Source organism: Oncorhynchus masou, chromosome 26 (assembly GCF_036934945.1).
Source record: "Oncorhynchus masou masou isolate Uvic2021 chromosome 26, UVic_Omas_1.1, whole genome shotgun sequence".
NCBI lineage: Eukaryota > Metazoa > Chordata > Actinopteri > Salmoniformes > Salmonidae > Oncorhynchus > Oncorhynchus masou.
The window spans coordinates 22021168-22040253 of NC_088237.1; the positions used below are offsets into that span (position 1 = coordinate 22021168).

At 42.6% G+C, this 19086-nt stretch overlaps 2 protein-coding genes, 1 long non-coding RNA gene and 1 pseudogene across 5 annotated transcripts; 2 read left to right on the top strand and 2 right to left on the bottom strand.

Annotated features, from left to right (window-relative positions):
- Window positions 1-1970: 1970 nt before the first annotated feature.
- LOC135515122 (RAD9, HUS1, RAD1-interacting nuclear orphan protein 1-like) lies at window positions 1971-4202 on the bottom strand (annotated as a pseudogene).
- On the top strand, window positions 3872-9919 carry LOC135515024 (forkhead box protein M1-like). 2 transcript variants are annotated; one of them, XM_064938822.1, is made up of 9 exons: window positions 3872-3950; window positions 5181-5696; window positions 5807-5955; window positions 6180-6374; window positions 6561-6689; window positions 6858-6914; window positions 7224-7275; window positions 7400-7569; window positions 7675-9919. In XM_064938822.1, exons 2-9 carry the CDS (start codon window positions 5225-5227, stop codon window positions 8476-8478), a joined length of 2028 nt encoding a protein of 675 aa, XP_064794894.1. In that variant the 5' UTR covers window positions 3872-3950; window positions 5181-5224; the 3' UTR covers window positions 8479-9919. The 2 variants fall into 2 exon arrangements, with proteins under 2 accessions (XP_064794894.1, XP_064794893.1); XM_064938821.1 differs by lacking the exon at window positions 3872-3950 and adding an exon at window positions 4330-4461.
- On the bottom strand, window positions 9847-16911 carry LOC135515026 (cystine/glutamate transporter-like). 2 transcript variants are annotated; one of them, XM_064938824.1, is made up of 12 exons: window positions 16758-16911; window positions 12565-12691; window positions 12332-12447; window positions 12111-12236; window positions 11903-12002; window positions 11761-11805; window positions 11546-11669; window positions 11340-11443; window positions 11144-11240; window positions 10837-10986; window positions 10538-10715; window positions 9847-10395 (listed from the first exon to the last, which is right to left on the bottom strand). In XM_064938824.1, the coding sequence occupies exons 1-12, from the start codon at window positions 16909-16911 to the stop codon at window positions 10331-10333; spliced, it is 1386 nt and encodes a 461-aa protein (XP_064794896.1). In that variant the 3' UTR covers window positions 9847-10330. The 2 variants fall into 2 exon arrangements, with proteins under 2 accessions (XP_064794896.1, XP_064794895.1); XM_064938823.1 differs by lacking the exon at window positions 16758-16911 and adding an exon at window positions 14392-14982.
- Window positions 16912-17018: 107 nt separating this feature from the next.
- On the top strand, window positions 17019-18739 carry LOC135515027 (uncharacterized). Its single transcript, XR_010451757.1, has 4 exons — window positions 17019-17107; window positions 17202-17547; window positions 17636-17776; window positions 17984-18739. It is a non-coding gene; the product is annotated as an uncharacterized LOC135515027 (long non-coding RNA).
- The last annotated feature ends 347 nt before the right edge of the window (window positions 18740-19086 follow it).

Consider the following 19086-nt stretch of genomic DNA (forward strand, 5'->3'; position numbering starts at 1 on the left):
ACGTTATTAAAAAACACCCTAAATATGTTTAGAACTACAAATTAACTTTCTAAGAAGCAGTGCGGCTTGGTTGGGTTGTGTTTCGAAGGACGCATGGCTCTCGACCTTCGTCTCTCCCGAGCCCGTACGGGAGATGTAGTGATGAGACAAGACAGTAACTACTAACAATTGGATAACACGAAATTGGGGAGAAAAAGGGGGTAGAAAAAAAGAAAGAAAAAGATTATTGTTTTTTTATGTCACAATTCCAACCCTCCTCCTTTATCTGGACTTGGGACCGGCAAAAGTGACCCAAAAGAGACACTGGCGGAGTTACTTAGTTGTTTATTTAATGTTTTTTTTTTTTTTTTTTAGTTTTCTTAATTTGATTTGGTTTTTAACCTTAGGGTCCACTTAGGAGGCTACAACAAGTCACAGTAAAACATTAACATTTTTAACCATAACATTTTTTACATTTTTTTTGTATACAATCTACATTATCAATCTAAATGGACCAAAAAGAGACAATAGAAAAAAACTGTCAATGTGAGAAAATTATGGTAACTAGTCTGGCCCTAATTCAGTTTTTTTTTTTTTCAAACCCCCCACCACACACACACAGGATGTGCTGGCTCACAGAAAGAGTGGGTCATCGTCATTTTGGTCTGGGCTCTCTATGGCAGGTTCAGCAACTGAGGGAGCTGACTTAAATGAGTAAGCAGCTGATGTGCCAAAAAGCTGCAAAACATTATCAGGCAGCTGGTGCTCATAGCAAGCCTCACCAGACAGCTTCAGTCCATATCGAATGTACAGGATGGAGTTAAGGGTCTGCAAGGACATCCGATTTCTAAGTTCGCTTTTTACCACACTCATCTGGCTGAATACACTCTCGACTTCAGCATTCGAGTTTGGCAAGGACAACACAGATACAGCAGCCATGGCAAGTTCTTGAAACGGGTTGATGTCAGCTGCATCCCTGAACTTCCAAATCTCACTCCAGAAGCCCAGTGTTTTTTGTCTCATTCCATTTACTAAGATGGATGGCACGCCATTGCTGGACAATCTTGTCTATCTCCGCATTTGAGTCCCAAGGACCTTGGCTATTTTTTTTTCTCCAGGGCTCTTATTGTGCTTTATAGTTTCCTCCACATTGAAAACTGACATGTACTGCAATGCTTTGATGTTGTCCAGCAGTCTCACCCTCAACTCATTAGTGAGGGAGATGGTGAAGGCTACACACCGCTTTCTGACATTGTTTTTATCCTTGGGTGCAAGGTGGAACTCAGCTGCCTTTGACTCAAAAAGGTAACCAAGGTACGGTTTGGGATGGATGTATCCATCTGTTGGCCCTTTGAGTACATAAACATTTGCCAGTGGATTCACCATCCTGCTGCTCACAGACTTGATCAGGCGAACCAAGCTGTCAAGTAGCTTAAGAGGATCTACTTGCTCTCCTCTTTGAGGATCTCTGTACATAGAGTAGAAAACCTCAGCCATGTAGCAGTGTTCACTGGACTTGGTGACTGTGAAATGCAGCCTAAGCTCCTCCCACTGGTCCTGACTGTGAAATGCAGCCTAAGCTCCTCCCACTGGTCCAAAATGCGTGAAACCGTGGGTTCAATGGAGAGCCAACATGTGGCACACACCTTGGTTATCTGTAAAGGTTTCTCCCCACAGTTGGTCTCATATATGGCCTTGTAGGCCTCCCTGTGCTTTGGAGACAATGAAAACCAGTTATAAGTCTTTCATACCAAGTACTCCACACTACGGGGATGGTGTTATTGGAAGCCAGTATGCCCGTGTATCATCTCCAATAAACGGCTTCAACCAACCTTTGAATTCAGGTTTTAATTCCCACTCCTTTCTGTATTTTTGAGTGTACAGTTTAGACTGAGACATGATGAGCTAGCCAGCTAGATGTTTAGCTTATGTCACAGAGAGGCACACACACAGTGGACAAGGTGAGTATTTGACTGAGGCAGTGTGAGTCAAATGCAGTGATTTATTTTAGACAAAGAACATTTTACATTTGCATCCCGCCCTGAATGTAAGCCAGGGCAGGATCAGCCAGCGGCAGCTTCCCGCATGCGCAATCCATTTGCAGTCTGGACGGGGAGGGGTGAACATCTCCTGCTCTGACTGCAGCAGCACTGGGCTGCCTGTGAGTGCTTTGGGACGGGGTGGGGCCCACGGCTGCACCCGCTGCTCGTTGAGAAGAGTAAGAACGATACGTGCTTTCACGTTAGCCTCCAAAAGTCTCCAATAACACCAGAAAGTCGCTAGATTTGTCACTAGTCGATTTTTTGAAAATGTGACGATAGAGGGGTCTTAATACTCGCCAAAATGTAGCAACAAAGTCACTAAGTTGGCAACACTGACAATAATATTGGATGGCAAGTTATATAGGCTGAGTGATTGGACAGGTTTCTTTGCTTCTGCATGACATGTTACCACACATGTAGCTAGTAAATAGACCCCTCTACTTATACCCAAGTTACTAGCTAGTGTTGTAACACTCACACCACAGAAATTCATTATGTATTTATGTTAAATTGAAAAACAACCAATTAAAAAAAAAAAAAGATTTCATGTGGACCCAGGGTACAAAGAAAACAAGAACCTAGACAGAGCCACATCAATAATGGGCTGAACTACCAACTGCACATGGACAACATGCCAAGTTATCTCAAGCAGCAAAACAATTGAGTGGACTCGATAATATCCCGAGTAGCAAAACAATTGAGTGGACTCGATAATATTATAGTCATTGCAACATATCACTTTCAATCAGTGGACTAATGTATTCATGTGGTGTTAACTACAATTCAGTGTTAATTGCAGAACATGATGATAACATGTCAATATTTACAGTTATATTGATTAGATGCTAATCAGTGCCTCTGCACTTGAAAGATAACCTCGGTCCCTCAGCAACCTCATCAGCCCTTTCCTCCTCCTCCATGTAACCTTGACTCCATAGTCCCTCTCTGGGGTGTCTGTTGCTAAAATCTCTGAAGTCACGGTGTGTGGCGGGGTCATCGGCTCTGACGCAGGCAACAGGAGACGAAGAAAGGAGGAACTACCATCATGGTGTAACTCTGTGGAGTCTCTACATCAGGTGGGGACAAGACATTGTCCGTGCCAGGGGTGTGGTGTGTTGCTGAGGCAGGAGTCTGAGCAGAGCATGACGCTGGGCTCTTGCAATGTCTGGCAACATTGGCAGCTGACGTTCTAAGAACCCCCACACATCTGCTAGAGGTTGATGCTGCATCTTCCGGTGTTACCTCTGACAACCATCTCCTCTCAGCTGTCCCTTTCCTTAGAGAAGTTATCGGTGTTGGTGTCTACGTTTCATCTTGATTACTTAGGTACTCTGTACTTAGAGAACCGACCTTATGCGCTTGCAAGGAGAGATTGGACTGTTGACCTTCTCTGAAAAGATAAGGCTTGGAACTTGCAAATACAACTTTTTTTCTGGATAACTGAGAACTCCTGTCAAGAATTCTTGTTGTAGAGAGGCACTTCTTCCTCCCTCGCCTTCCTCTGGGTGCAGGGGGCGGTAGTTGATCAAACTGTGGACTCACCTGAAATTGAGTGAGAGACGAGACATCTTTGAACATGTTAGTTATACATTATTTATAGTTTGAAGTTTATAGTTTGGACAACATTCAGAAGATAGTAAATAATTACATTAAAAACATGATTGATTATCATCATACACATGATCAGTTATCCTACACTGTGATTACCCAAGAACTACAGGCTGTATAGCTGTTCTGTCGCTGCTCCTCAACCAGAAATGACTTGGGATTGAGTACGCCTCTCACTTGAGGCACGTTGTGGTATCTGGCGTCATCAAGTGGTGGATCAAAAAACAACAGCGACGGCTTCTGTGAGTTTGGCAAAGATGTCTTTCTTGTTTTACGGGGCATCAGAGATCATGGCTGAGGAGCTGATGGGATCAAAAGAAGGTGACGTATCAAAGTAATGCAGTATGGAACAGATGTGGTATATAAGAAACGTTATAACGCTATAGCTTGCTTTGGGTTAAGTAGCTAGTAAGCTACAACAAAAATAAGAGTGAGTTACCCTTCCATGAACACAGTACGCCTTCGTATATCACAAGACGTACCTGGGTGTATACTGCATGTCAGAAGTAGCTAGTTATCAATGTTTTGAATAAATAATGTCAGAATCAGAAAGCACACAGATTTGGCATTTGCTCCGCTGTCCTCCAAGTCTTGTGGTTAACATAATGGCTAACGCTGATTGGTTTTCACATCCACTGGGTTCAGCCCATTGGATATGCAAAGACCACATGACCGGAATCGCAAATACTGCGCCAAAATTCAAACCCCCTTTCACACTGAATGAAAGGAGGTAGAGATCTAAAAACTACCTATCAACTTTCATTTTCGATTGTCATTGTTTAATTAAGGAGTCAAGTAACCCAGAACAAAAGCGCTTCACCATAATATGAAGGTTTGTTATTTTCAACATGGTTAAAGTTGCTAGTTAGCTGACTAATTAACTGGATTAAAGTTAGCTGGCAAACTAAACGCGCTAACTACTACCGCTAGCTAGCTAACTACTAGTTTACGTTATTTTGGGGACTATTTTTCTACCTTTGTATGTTAGCTAGCTAACTATAAACCCGTGGATTAGCAACTATCTAATTTAGCTAACACCATCATGTTCTAGAAGACTGCGTCATAACCATAGCTGATATTTGAAAGACTGGTATTTCTATTCTAAAATCGTTAGCTAGCTAGCCATAGTAACAATTAGCTGGCTGCTTTATTTTTAATTGAAACAATCCAAAATATTTTAGTATAGTTAAGTTAGCAAGTTACTAAAGTAACGTCAGCGCAAATATGGGAAACATAAGTTAATGATGTGATCCATATCCGAAATACATTTAATGCGGCGTTGTTACCAGGTTACGCAAGCTAGCTAACGCTACTTTAATTTAACCATCAAAATAACCTTGGATATTTTTTTGAACTAACAGCTTTTGCATCGACAGTCTTGCTTGCTTAGTTGCAGCATATCAACTCAGGTAAAAAGTTGTCAGCACCTGATTCGTCATGAGATCAGTTTCGCTATCATTTAACCATTATAGCTAACTAGCTCTAATCTAACCAGTTTTTTCTGCCCCATGGGAAATGTTGTGACTTTAACGTTACCTGTTATCTCTTCAGACATCAAGTGAAGTCAAAGGGCCAGCCTCTGTAATCTGAGCAAAATGAAACAGAGCCCAAGAAGGCCCCTGATCCTTAGGAGGAGGAAGCTTCCTTTCCAGTTAAATGAACCAACACTTGATGGCTCAATTGAGGAGCCGGATGGACTACGACACAAGGAACCATCCACATCCAAACCCTCAGGTGGCCAGTGCTTTCCTGATGGCATCCGCATCATGGACCATCCCACTATGCCTGGCACACAAGTGGTTGTCATCCCCAAAACTGCAGACCTTCAGAGTGTAATTGGGGCCCTCACTGCCAAGGGGAAGGAGTGTGGCTCTCAAGGACCAAACAAATTTATCCTTCTAAGTGGTGGCGGCTGTATCGAGGATGGTGCAGATTCTTTCTGTCAACCTAGCTATATGAGAGGACGCAACTCTGGTAGGGGTAGCATGGCTCTTGTCACACAGCTAGAGAAGGCAACACCAATGGACTGCCTAAAGGATACTAGGACTTTGACTACAATTAAACCATGTATGTTTATTTTCTTTCATGATTTTGGGTTAAATTACCCTAAACTTTTTAGGTGTTGTTTAACTGTTTGATGAACATTGTTGATGCGCACAGTTTTTATTATTTCACAGTGAATAGGGACCTTGATTGCAGTCCTCTAGATGACAGCCTTACTAACATCCAGTGGCTTGGGAGGATGAATACAGACGGTCTTGAACCAGATCCTGCTAAGAAAGCTGCCAACAAAGAGAATCATGACACTTGCCAACAGATTCTCCAGGTTTGGCTCCTCTTTTAGCTTCTCTGTGTGATTGTCAACGGACGTATGTAAACAGTGATGCTCAAGGAGGGTGTCACCGTCAACGTGTTATATGTTTATCAAGAGTGTTGCACTCAAGTGTGATATTAGTTATGTGTGCTTGCTGCATTTGTTGAGTCTTCAAAGAGTAGTATCTAAATAGGCCAAACAAAGCTAACCTCTCTTTTGTTCTGTTTTGCACACAGTCACAAAGTGAGCGAATGGAAGCACACATGGTTGTCAAAGACCCCTTGTCAGAGAGACCACCCTACTCATACATGGCAATGATTCAGTTTGCCATCAACAGTAAGAAGAGCAGGAGGATGACATTGAAAGAGATCTACACTTGGATTGAGGATCACTTTCCATATTTCAGAAAGGTGGCCAAGCCAGGCTGGAAGGTAAACATCCACAATAAGCCCTTGGTCACAGATAGATTTTATTGGTGTCACTGTAGTAGTTGAGGACAAGATCATGTTACAATAGAAGCAGAAGAATACCCCCTAAGCACCCAACAAAAACTTGTATAATTGCCAATGGCATAAGCCACATCCTCTTAGTTTGATATTGTCTATGCTCCTTGACAGAATTCTATCCGCCACAATCTTTCCCTGCATGACATGTTCATCCGTGAGACAACACAAGATGGCAAGATCTCCTACTGGACCATCCGCCCAGAGGCCAATCGCTGCCTTACTCTTGACCAGGTTTACAAGGTCAGCATGAAACCCACTTTTCTGTTCTAGGTCATATTTTGTCGCTGGCCAATTACAACTATGGGACTCCACAAAAGGACAAATCCCTGCATATAACAGTCTTAACTCTGATATTTACTCATCTCTATGATAACTCTGTCCCTTTTGACTAATTGTCCAACCCCACAGACTGAGTCTGATCCAACTTCCATCTCGTCTCGGACCATGCAGGTCTGTGAACAACATGTAAGATCGTTTTTACCCTTTTCATCTGTGGCAGTCAGTCAGGGAGGACAGGACAGTCAGAGAGGACAGGACAGGACATGATTTCCATCTGCTCTTGTTTAGCTCATTAAGCTGACAATTAATTTCAGGGGAGATGCAAGGTGTAGGCAGAGGCAGACATCACAGGACCACCGTACATAGTCAGTAACTTCTTCTTCACAGGTCTAACTCGTGCCGTCCTCATATGTTGTCTTTGAGAAGAGAAAGGGACCATTTCAATTAGAATAGTTGTTGGGAATAAGAAGTTAACATCTCAATTGTCTCCCGCAGCAACAAAAGAGAATTGCTCCGGAAATCAAGAAAACATCTGCCAGTGTCCCTGGTGAGTGAGGGAAAGACGTGGGGGGAAACAAGCAGCTGGACAATTACCAAACCTTTGAGAGTTGGAAATTATTGATGTGTAGCCATTGCCTCATTACATTTTTTTCTGCCATCCATATGTTCAGAGAGGAAGATGAAGCCCCTTCTTCCTCGTGCAGACTCCTACCTGGTCCCCATCCAGCTGCCTTTCACCCAGTCACTCTTCCTGTCCTCGTCCACACAGCTCCCCCTTTCTGCCTCCCAACAGAAATCTAGCTCCTCAGGAGGGGGCAAGAGGGTCCGTATAGCTCCTAAGGTAAAGTCTCACCATCACCATATGTTTTTTTTTATTGTGAAGTGCCGGGAGGTTACTTGATTCCCTATAGTTATTAAATTAATACTCTGGGACTGTGTTTGGCAGGTTACGTACAGTGATGCCTCCACGGTGATGCTGTATGCTCCTCCAGTTGAGGAGATGAAGGAGGAGCAGGTCTGTGTGCCCCTGACCTCCGTTGCCCCTAGGGCTGTTCTGACCAACACCAGGAAGGAAGTCAGTAGCTCCCGTCGCAAGCAGCGCCTCGTCCTCCCTTCCAATGAGGAGCCCGTGCTCCTCTTCCCCGACAGCACCTTCTTTGACTCGGGCCTGGCCTCCGACGGCTCCGCCTTCCAGGACGCCGAGCTCGATCCCCGGCCGGAGCCTGACAGCCCCTGCAGGGAGTTCTCTTTCAAGACCCCCATCAAGAGCAGCCACCCAGCCTCCTCCACCCCCAGCAAGCCACCCACTGTGCTGTTAGAGCCTTGGAGGGTGACCCCGCTGGGCAAGGAGAGAGGCGGCATGCTGGACTTCAGCCCCATCCGCACCCCCGGCCCCAACTTCACCCCGCACCGCCATGACCACACCCCCTTCAGCTTCAGTAGCACTCCCTTTAAGGACCTGCCCTTGTTCAACTCCCCTCGCGAGCTGTTCACCTCTGCACGCTCATCTGCGGCTGGCCCCACTGACACCTGCTCCCTGGGGCCGGAGCGTCTGCAGGGCTGCTCCAGAGTGCTCCAGATCGGGGGTCCCTCCACAGCTAACCGCTCCCTTACGGAGGGCTTGGTCCTGGACACCATGAACGACAGCCTGAGCAAGATCTTGGTGGATATCAGCTTCTCTGGCCTGGAGGATGATGATCTGGGTATGGGGAACATCAGCTGGTCTCAGCTCATCCCTGAACTCAAGTAGCCACTGCCGAGCAGAGAGCACGACCATTTCAAAGTTCTTTGCTAGATGAGGATGCCATAGTCTCATTACCCAAGCTGCTCACATCATCTTCCAATCTGTAAATGTGGGAGATTTTCTAACTTAGATTTTTTTTTTGTCGTTGGTTTCTTTTGTCAAAACTAACCAGTCTTTTTCCTCTCTCTCTCTCTCGGTTGTGTTTCATGCCACAAGCTTAAGCGACCATATTTTGATTACAATTCACTGCCTCCCACGATAGTCTTGAAGGAACTAATAGAGAACCGAAAAGTATGTTGATGTGTAGCCTGCATAGAATATGTATGTTAATTTGCACATTTTGTAATATGTTTTGCTCTTTAAAATTTACATTTATACATAAATCATCAAACTATCCAGTGAGACCGACACTACCATGCTAGAATATAAGATGTGGTGCCTGAGTGAGTCTCCATTTGATTGGACCTCTGAAAGGACGTAACATGATGTACAGATGATCAACCACCAATGAGAGAAAGTAATAAACAACAAGGACTGTCTACACCCAAAGGAGATGCCATTTTTGATTGACCAAGTCAACACTTATTCTAGTGCACTTTTGTAACTTATTCTAGGCATGACAATGTCCAATCTGCTTTGTGAACTTTTAAAGAGTGGTAGTAGTTTTTTACTCACTATGTAAAAGCATAAAGTAGTATGGTGATTGTCTTCTATTCCTGTGTTACTCCGTCTGGGTAGAAGGGAAATATATTTCAATAAAAAAAGTTTGAATTGTCTTTGGAAGTTTTTTGGCTAGAAGGTTTAAACATTTAATGGATGAGTTGATGGTTTTATCTTGATCAAAGGGTCATAGTTGTTACTTTGTTATGGGAAAGGAAGACTGCATCATTTGTATATGACCAATTCTGAATGATGTATGGCTTTTTATAGTTCTTCTCAGTTCCTTTGTTAGCTGTGCTTGTGGTGGACACATTCAGGTTAAAGTTTAAGGACCATCCTGTCTGCTAGTGTTTAATATCATGGCATGGGCTTGCTGGTGATTGACTTGGTTTCTTATCTTTACAGTATTGGTCTCTTGGAAACTGTAGCTAATGTAAATGTTTAAAGTGCCTTTTTTCTTTTTGGGTGGGTGTGCTGACTACAGTGAAACCCGCTGACTTTGCTGCTCCTTTTCACATTGGTTGGGTTTAGATGTCTTAACTTGACTAGATTCACACAGTCCTGGGTTTCTTGTCCCATATCATTTAAAAGTATGATAAACTGGAGGAGGCATGAACACATATTGAAGAACTTTTACATTTGGGTTCAGTATTTATTACATGACCAGTACAACAGACCCCAGAGGGAGGTTTGGGGAGAAACTGACATGGGTAAATTTGGGGATGTTTAAGAAAAGCATGTCTGTTTTATGAATCCTATGTAAATGGAATAAATTAATGTCACGGTTTCTCTTTTTGTTTTATTTGAGTATCAAATCAAATGTATTTATATAGCCCTTCGTACATCAGCTGATATCTCAACGTGCTGTACAGAAACCCAGCCTAAAACCCCAAACAGCAAGCAATGCAGGTGAGTACCAAATACCAGTATGTCAACATTTGCTGATGAGCGTCATTTTAAAATGTAAATAATCCACACAAAACATCTATCGTATTCAAAGTGTAAAATTACATCTCATTAATTCAAGTAAACAAAAACACGTTTTTTTTCTGCAGAACTAACTTTCCCAGCAGTGAATGTTGTAGTTAACGGCTCATTTTCCAAATCTAACATGCCTTGGTATTTACATCCATATACAATATGGATGGCACAGCAATGGGTGTCTGTCCATCCAGTCAGTGTGAGTAAAGAGGTGTCTTTAGTAGGTCTGAACTTCCTGCTGAGCCACCTCCAGCAGTATCTGGAGCTGCTTACTGCAGTAGTCTGGAGAATAGAGAGGCAGTCCTGTCAGTGACATGCAACAGCCATAACTATCCCACACAACACCCTCATCTGACATTTCTGCTATCAGTAATTCAGTATGATGACAACGACATTATAGTGGCATGATAAGGATGTGACTTACTGAATATTTTTCTCCATCGGGTGGGCAGGCGTGAGCGGTGCACTGTCAGGTAGTAGACAGGGATTCCAGACAGGGTGAGAGCACAGCTGCCCCCTGTGTTCCAGGGGTCTGAGTACAGAGACAGCCCAACGATGAAGAAGCACACCACTGTGAAGGTGACTGCAATGGCCAGCGGCACCTAGTAGACAGAATAGAATTACGAGCTGATCATAGGATTAAAACTAGGTAAACAGTCAAGGAACCGCCAACTAGTAAGTACCAAACAAGTGACATTAGTTAATTATAGTAGTCATAGCAACCTTGAAGGGTCTTGGGTGGAGGGGGAAGCGGTAGCGATGGATGAGCATCCCCATGGTTGCCATGGCAATGAAGAGCCACCGAGAGAAGGAGGCAAAGTTGATCAGCTGGAATATCTCTCCTCTTGCCACCATCACTACCACCAACGGATACTGCAGGAAGGACAACACAAACATCTCAACTGGACCATGAAAGCAAAGCATAGACCTACCTCATCAACCCAATAAGGACATCCCCACAATACAGATGTCTGTAAAGAGACTAATAGGGTTAGCAAGGACGACTATGGGCAGTAGTAGTAGACTTTACCAGTAGCAGAATAGCAGGCAGAGGCGTGTTTCTACGGATATGGATCATTGAGAAGAGGACTGGCCAGTGTCCCTCCCTGGCCCCCACGAACAGCATCCTGCACCACGGGCAGACAGACGTCTCGTGAATAAAACCAGCCAAGCGTACATCAAGGGGTACATTACATTTCTGAATTACGAGAGTCCAGCATTATTACCTGGGTGCTCCAAAGAAGCCACCGTTCAGCGCACCAAGACAGGATACAGCTACCAGTACAGGAATCACAGAGGCCAAGCCGTGAAGCGCACGATTGGCAAACGTCTGCGATAAACAGACAGCATATATGAGACTGACATGCAGTTCACTTCATATGCAATTATTTTCCATCTCTTGGCTTTGACCATCTGATGCCACAGTACTGACCACAGCCACAGCGTCAGACACAAGAAGCTCCTCTGCTGTCATCATTGTGTAATAGGCCACGTTGACAAGAACATAGCACACAGTCACCGTCACCATGGAGAAGATGATTGCCCGTGGGATGTTTCTGACAAAATAGAGCAGACAAACTAAGACATGAGGTAACTTAATTTTTTGTGTGGAAATAATTGGTCAATTGTTTTTTTAATATAAAATACCTATTTGGGTTAATGACCTCCTCTGTGACAAAATTCAGATAAAACCTGCGAAGAAAGTAAAAGATGTTAATTTATCAGTTAACAGTTCTTTATGGATAACACAACAATGGTATGATATGGGAATTTCTTGTGCACTGTTTACCATCCACCATAGGCATATAGACCAGAATAAAAGGCCAATGGTAGCTTATCCAGTGTTAATGTATCAATCTCAAAGCCATTCTGAAAGTTCTCTGTCTGTCCTGGGGAGGGGAGAGAGGAAAATTAGTTAGCAGGGTTTGATTGATTAGGGTCCTGTGTATATTGTGTACATCGTGTATCATTTTACCCTACCAAAACCACTACCCCACCTCTGGCTAATGCCGTGATGCCAGGAACGATAATTAAGACCAGGGCAAACATCTTGATGAATGTCAGCGTGATCTGGGTGCGAGAAGCCAGGGTCACACTCCAGCAGTTTATCGCCACCACAAATGCTACAGTGAGAGGAGGAAGATAAACCTTGTTGAAATAGTATACCATAGTAATCAAACAATTCACAAAGTCTTTTCAGTTGTATTTTATCACTCACTCACTCCAAGGATGCTGACCAGTTTAATCAGTGCTGTGGGAGGAGCACAAGGGCTGAAAAAGGGATCCACCACATAGCGTCCGAACGCCAGGGACACGTAGGATGCTACAGCTGGCCTTTACAGTCCACATGGAGTACAGTAAATGCATTAGAAAAACTTGTAGTAAACTATACTGTCTCCTAAACTATTCTAAGAGTGTATGCACAGAGACACGGAGATACAGGCTGCTGACCTGATGAATAAAAACTCTGCCCAGAGACGCAGGAACGCAGGCAAGGGTCCTAATGTTTCAAGCAGATAGGTGTAGTGGCCCCCTGACTTTGTAAAGGTGGTTCCCAGCTCAGCATAGCACAAGGCCCCTGGACAAAGGGCAGAGACAGATGACACATCTCCCACAGGGCATAGGCGTCAGTTCAACGTAAAGTTTTGATTTACATTTGGCTGAGTTGTCAACTAACATGAATTCAATGTGAAACCATAAAAAATGTCACCAAGTCATTGGATTCCTTGGGTGAAAAAAAATACAAAATTCCCTTAGTTGATTACTTTTTTCAAATAGGGTCAGTTTTCCCACATTGAATTTGCTGATTGAAATGATGTGGAAACTATGTGGACTCAACAAGTTTTTGCTCAGTGGGCTGGGATATTTTCTATTGTATAACGATCTCTATACATCCAGGAAACAGATTTTTTTAATATTAATTATTCAGTGCATATCATTAGTTATAGCTGTGCTTATAACTGTGGTATAATAAAGTTAAAAACTGGGGGAATACCTGGGAAAGGTCAGGCATACATCCACCCTATGCTACCCTTTTGATCTGTTTATTTGGTCAGCCATAGGCTATTACCCTATAAACAGCCGTAATGAATAGTACAGATCTTCATTTTATCACTTTTATTCCTACGAATTTTCCTGCACAGCAGTAAATTCAAACTTGTAGTGTATTTGAGGTTTAAAAAGGCTTCTGAAGTTTGTAATTTCCACTGAAATGTATATTTCAGACTTGATTTGCCCTAATGAAAAATGCATCAACCCCTACAAAAATGGCCATTAATTATAATCCATAGGCTCATTGTCCTGCTGGAGCAAACTGGCTCAAATTAAGATCCAACATCTGTATATTAACCCATCAGTTTAATAGTAAACATTTGGGCATCTGTGCAAGGACTCATATACTTGAAGGATAATAAATGTTTTAAATTATGTTAATGGTACAAATAATAGTGGTGCATGTATGACAATAACTGGTACAGTGAACTGTTATTACCTTAATTAAATAAGATAAGTCAAAGTTACTTTATAGGTACAAAGGTTTGTTAGCATGTGCAAATACCAGAGGATTGTGGACCTTGGCCAGATCATTCAACTAAGTGAATACATCCAGCACAGTTTACTGCCAGCGAAAATACAGTGAGTACTCGATTACACCTCTGAGGTAGCCTAAATTTCCATTAGAGGAGTGAATGTTGTGTACTGTCTGTGAATTAAAGGGGCAGTGCAGTCAAATGCATGATTTACCTGTGTTTTATATATATTTCCACACTATGAGGTTGGAATAAGCTGTTTGAAAAGACTGCCTGAAATTTCAGCTTGTTTTGCCCTGCCTGGCTACATCACCGGGCAGTGTAAATTAATAGACCAATAACAATAATATACTTCTCTGCCAATAACAGCTAGTTTTCAGGTTACATTCCCTCCCATTAGGCTCCTCCAATTAGGCTCCTCATTCAGACCTTTCCCATACAGTCCAAGCAAAATTCTTGCGAGATAAATTGCTTTTTGCTAAGAAGCTATTTTTGTATCTTTTTAACCATTTTATTTGGAGAAAAAAAATCTAAGGTGCTTCATTGTTACCTAGAAATGTTTTAATTTTGAGATAAAAATGTCTGCATTGGACCTTTAACAATACTGAATCAGCCTGATGTGTGAAAATCTAATAAAAAATGTTTCAAGACGGATATTGTGTTAGCAACTGCCACTCTCAAACATCACAATTATACTCCTCTTGCTTTCATAGGTACCCACTACCTCTTTAAAATGACAGTTGGTGCTTACCGAAGGTGGAGAGGACCCCACACAGTGCCCAAACCACCAGTGACAGCCCCACACTACCACTGTTCATCAGAACCCCTTTTGGTGCAATGAAGATGCCGCTGCCCACCACGGTACCGATGATGAAGGAGATAGCCGGAAGCAGACCTATTGTCCTCCTCAGGTGGATCACTTCATCTTCTTTCTTCTCCTTCACCTCATCCCCCTCTTCCTTTGACTGAATTCCATCTATGCCCATGCTTCAGCAGCCTTGAAGGTGTGAACACACACCTTGTTTAGATAGTCAGCCTTACACCAACACGTTCCAGTGAATAAATCAAATACCAAAAAATTACGTTTAAGCAGCAAAAATTCCTTCACATTCCAGTTTAAAGAAAACACAGAAGTAGTTCATTTAAGTGAACAAAAAAGTATTCTCTCTTTATGAACTCAAAAGTATAGTAATTCCCTTTATGGATAAACTATAAAATTAACATATCCTTTTTAGTTATACTGAAACTGCTTGTATTTATCCAATGAAGATTGCTTGATGTAGAGGACGAGTGTGAAAGACGAGACAAGCTAGGGGAGGGTGACAAGCCGAGTGGAGCTGTATGAGCTGAACGGGTAGACTAGTATACCCCTCACACTTGCACAAGGCCCTTTCCCCTGAACTTGTTTTTTATCCCCTCATTGGCTCTTGCAAATCAGCACAGCCAGTAACCATAGAAACTCACCAATCCTGCACAAGCAGAAAACAAAGCCAGCAGTCTTCCCAAGCTTCAACAACATGAGTAATTAAGGTAGTTTAGACGGTCAAAGCCATGGTGCATTCATTGTACTGTGTGTGTGTGTGTGTGTGTGTGTGTGTGTGTGTGTGTGTGTGTGTGTGTGTGTGTGTGTGTGTGTGTGTGTGTGTGTGTGTGTGTGTGTGTGTGTGTGCACTAAAGTTTTTTGGGGTCTCGTGTGTGTGTGTGCCGGTGTGTGAAGTTTTGCTTGTGTGCACAGCTATAAACACGGAATACCATGGGGAGAGAACCCAAACACCCCTTGTAGCGGCAGCTGTACAAATAACAGGGGGGTCGCTTACAACAACAACTTCACAACAGAGAAACTATACGTGCTATAGGAGCAGATGGCCTTGTTGATGTTCTCACTAATATCCACAAAATATCAGTATAATTCATTCAGAACCAAATCAGAACCAAATAACATCCAATTTGACAAAAATGTCAACACTAAAATGGGGTTGAATGCAACATCAAACAATTGGCATGTCATTTCTGTCTCTCTGCACATACGCCTGATGAATAAAACCAAGGTCATGGAGTTTTTCCCTTTGTGTGAACTGTGAGGTATTTCTGTCATGAGCAAAGAAACTTCAGCTTGAGATCACATGTGAGGGATCAAACAGCAAACTGTGAAAAAATGTATCTGGCCTCTCTTTCCTTAACGCTTGGGAGACTGTGGCTGTCCATTTCAGTTAATCCGTCGCTTGGCTCCCTATTGTTAAAAATCTTTCAACACAGCAGTTAACAAAGGCATTATAGCTGCTTTATTTTCATTTGACATGTTTGTTGTAATTGCATGTGTTGACAATGGTTGTCAGCATTTCCGGGAAACTAAGTATCACAATATTTTACCACTCTACACCATCACATTATGTGATTTGAATAGTACAGAAAGGCAAAGTATGCCATTTATTTTTTTACTTTTTATGTTTATTGAGCTGAAAGTTGTGAGGATGTTTGAGAGAGATCCCTACTGCTATGAAAAATAAGTATTTCAAACATCAAACATCACGTCTAATATTTAAAACCTGTCTCTCAACAGAAAATTAGTAAATGAAAGTCTGAACACGCAAACCTTACTTTGCACTTAGCTTGTCTCTTGTACTTTGCAGTATAATCAGCTCATGGCATAGAGTTATTTTGATTTTTTTCAACTTCATTGCTTTCTGTCCTTGTCTTACAAAACACTGACGCAAATGTATATGCAAATGCACCATTGTTCCAGAGATACCACAAATCAATTATCATATTCAGTGGTTATATTTATGAATTAATTTATAATTGAATATCGCATAGCGAAATCTGCTTGACAACATTCATTTTTTGGTGAATTGCAAGCATCTTTTTGGGGATGTCAAAAGAGGTCCCAAACGATCATCTGGAACCCCACTATTCCGGCACGCCGGGCGAGCTAAATCAGCACACCTGGAGGTTCACGCATGAATAAGAACGCAAGTGATTGGCTGCCTTGTGTTCATGAGTAATCTTCTAAAATGATTGTTGGCGAATGCGGAAGCAAAATAAGAGCATGTAGATTGCCTCAGAATGTAAACAAATTGGTACAAGGCAGGTACCACCGTTTTTTGCAATTAAACTTACCACCACCACATAATTGACGGCACGTTTCACATATTGGTAAAAACGTTACTAATGTTTGTTTGACAGTCGGTGATTCGTATTTCCATTTTGTCGGCACAAACAACTTAAAGAGAAGAAACGTTAGTTGCCGACAGTAAAATGAGGAGCAACTCATCCACCTCAATGGCTCAGACTCTCAGCTTCGGGTCTGTCCGTCAAAGCCTCCGGCTGAGTTAAAATGTTGCGCTGACACATGGACTGTTGGACTCAGCTGTCCAGCTCCTAATGATTCGGGGGGATTTCCAAGCTGCTTTCGACACATGTGAGAGAGGTCTGGAGAGCATTTTAAACGCGGAGCAAAAGGACAGCAGGTGGGTACTAATTCTTAGAATGTGCTCTGCTTTTATGACATGGTCCTTGTTGCATTGCATTATTGGACTAAACCGTTGTCCGGCTGACTTTCAGGTATAGGAAGTTGACGGCTGCACTCAGCATTGTGGGGATTCAACCATTGGCTGAACTAAATGCGTGCCCTGAGAAAATACCTGCCAAAGTAATGCAGATGTGGTGAGGAAAATGTAACATGGTTAATTTCCAGGTTCTCATTTCTTCCACCCCATTAATAACAGTGCTATACACTGTAGACACTGGGCATTGTGGTGAGGTCAGAGGTATTGCATTCACAGAGGACCAGAAACAAACAGCACTGGATATCATGGAGAATAAAGAGAACGTCCGCCAAGAACAATCCCCAAGCCCTAGTCCCAACCCCAGTCTTGTGGTGGAGCTGCTGGACTTAACACACCTCAAGGTGAATCTCACTTACAGTTTCATTAACCCTTTGTATTGACATTAATGCTGCCAGACAGTGTGACTGACTGTGTGTTTGTACTTTATAGGTGCTGTGATTCAGAAACTTGAGGCCTTGCTTAGACTTTTGAACGGAGGACTATCGGTAGCCAGTGCTGGGTCATTCCCTATTCGGAGAGTCTTTCTGGCTGTGGTCCTTCTCTACATGCTTTTTGTCCGGATGGATCCAGGTAAATAAATAAAAATAATTTGAACATCAAATTAATGTGGTTGCTTTAGTTAATACTAGTCTAGCACTTGGCATACAGCTTTTGTCTAGCTTTTGATTGCAGCCAACCTACCTATAGTATTTCAGCAACTAAGCACTGAACAGCGACTAGATACCAGAAAAAAAAGCAGAAATGTTATGATGATTCTTGGATATGGTTTCTCCACAGCTCATCCTTCATCTTTCCCATGGATCTCACAGATGCTGCAGATGCTGAAGCAGATGTGGGACGCCATGTTTGCTCCTTACTATCGAGCCTGAGCTCAGAGCTAACTGTAAAACCATACAGCCTGGTGCTAGGATATCAGGTTTAAATTTGACTGAGACTGAAGAGCTCACCATTGACCATCTAATCATGTAAATATTAATAAGGGACTGAGATAAATAGAGAAATTCAGGGGGGCTTTTGTTGGCAAAAACAAACTTGAGGGGAGGGGGGGGGTGATGCGTGTTTGGACCAATACTGGCTGTATCCAAGGCTGCGAATGAGTGATTGGTATTTGGACCAATACTGGGTCTATCCAAGGCTCAGCCAATCGTTCTCATAACTATGGGGGGTGATTCATGCCAGAATTAAGACATGTGAAGCTACTGATTCCTCACCAAGTCACCAAATGTCTTCCTTGCGCCATAAAATAACGCCATGAATTAACATGGACTGTCAATGGAGACACGTATTTAATGCGTCAAACTGCCGACTCATTCACGTCATGTGACACATACACGTCATGTAGACTAGTGTTCATGTCGTGTAACGTGTCAGTTTGTGTGTAGGTTTATTTTGAATGATCTTACCATGAACGCCTTAACGTCTACATGTGTTACGTGTAATTTTAAGTGTCTGTTTAGTTTATTATTCTCACCATGATCTCACCTTACAAACGTCTACATGTAAATGTTTTTATAAAAATATATTTTTAATTTGTCAATTTAATTTGTCGATTTAGCTAAAAATAGGCCTATCACCTCAATACAAGATTTATTAGGCAAGTTGATATCACAACCAGCCACCATTACTGTGTAGATATGCCTATTTATCGTGCAATCAAAAGGGCTTCTTGATAGCTTAGTGGGTAGAGTTTTGGGCCAATAACCGAAAGGTTGCAGGATCGAATCACTGAGCTGACAAGGTAAAAATGTATCATTTTGCCAAAGCAAGGCAGTTTAACCCACTGTTCCCCGGGCAATGAAGATGTAGATGTGGATTTAGATTAGAGGTGCAGCTCCCCGCACCTCTCTGATTCAGAGGCTAAGAGGTAGCCTCGGTCTTTA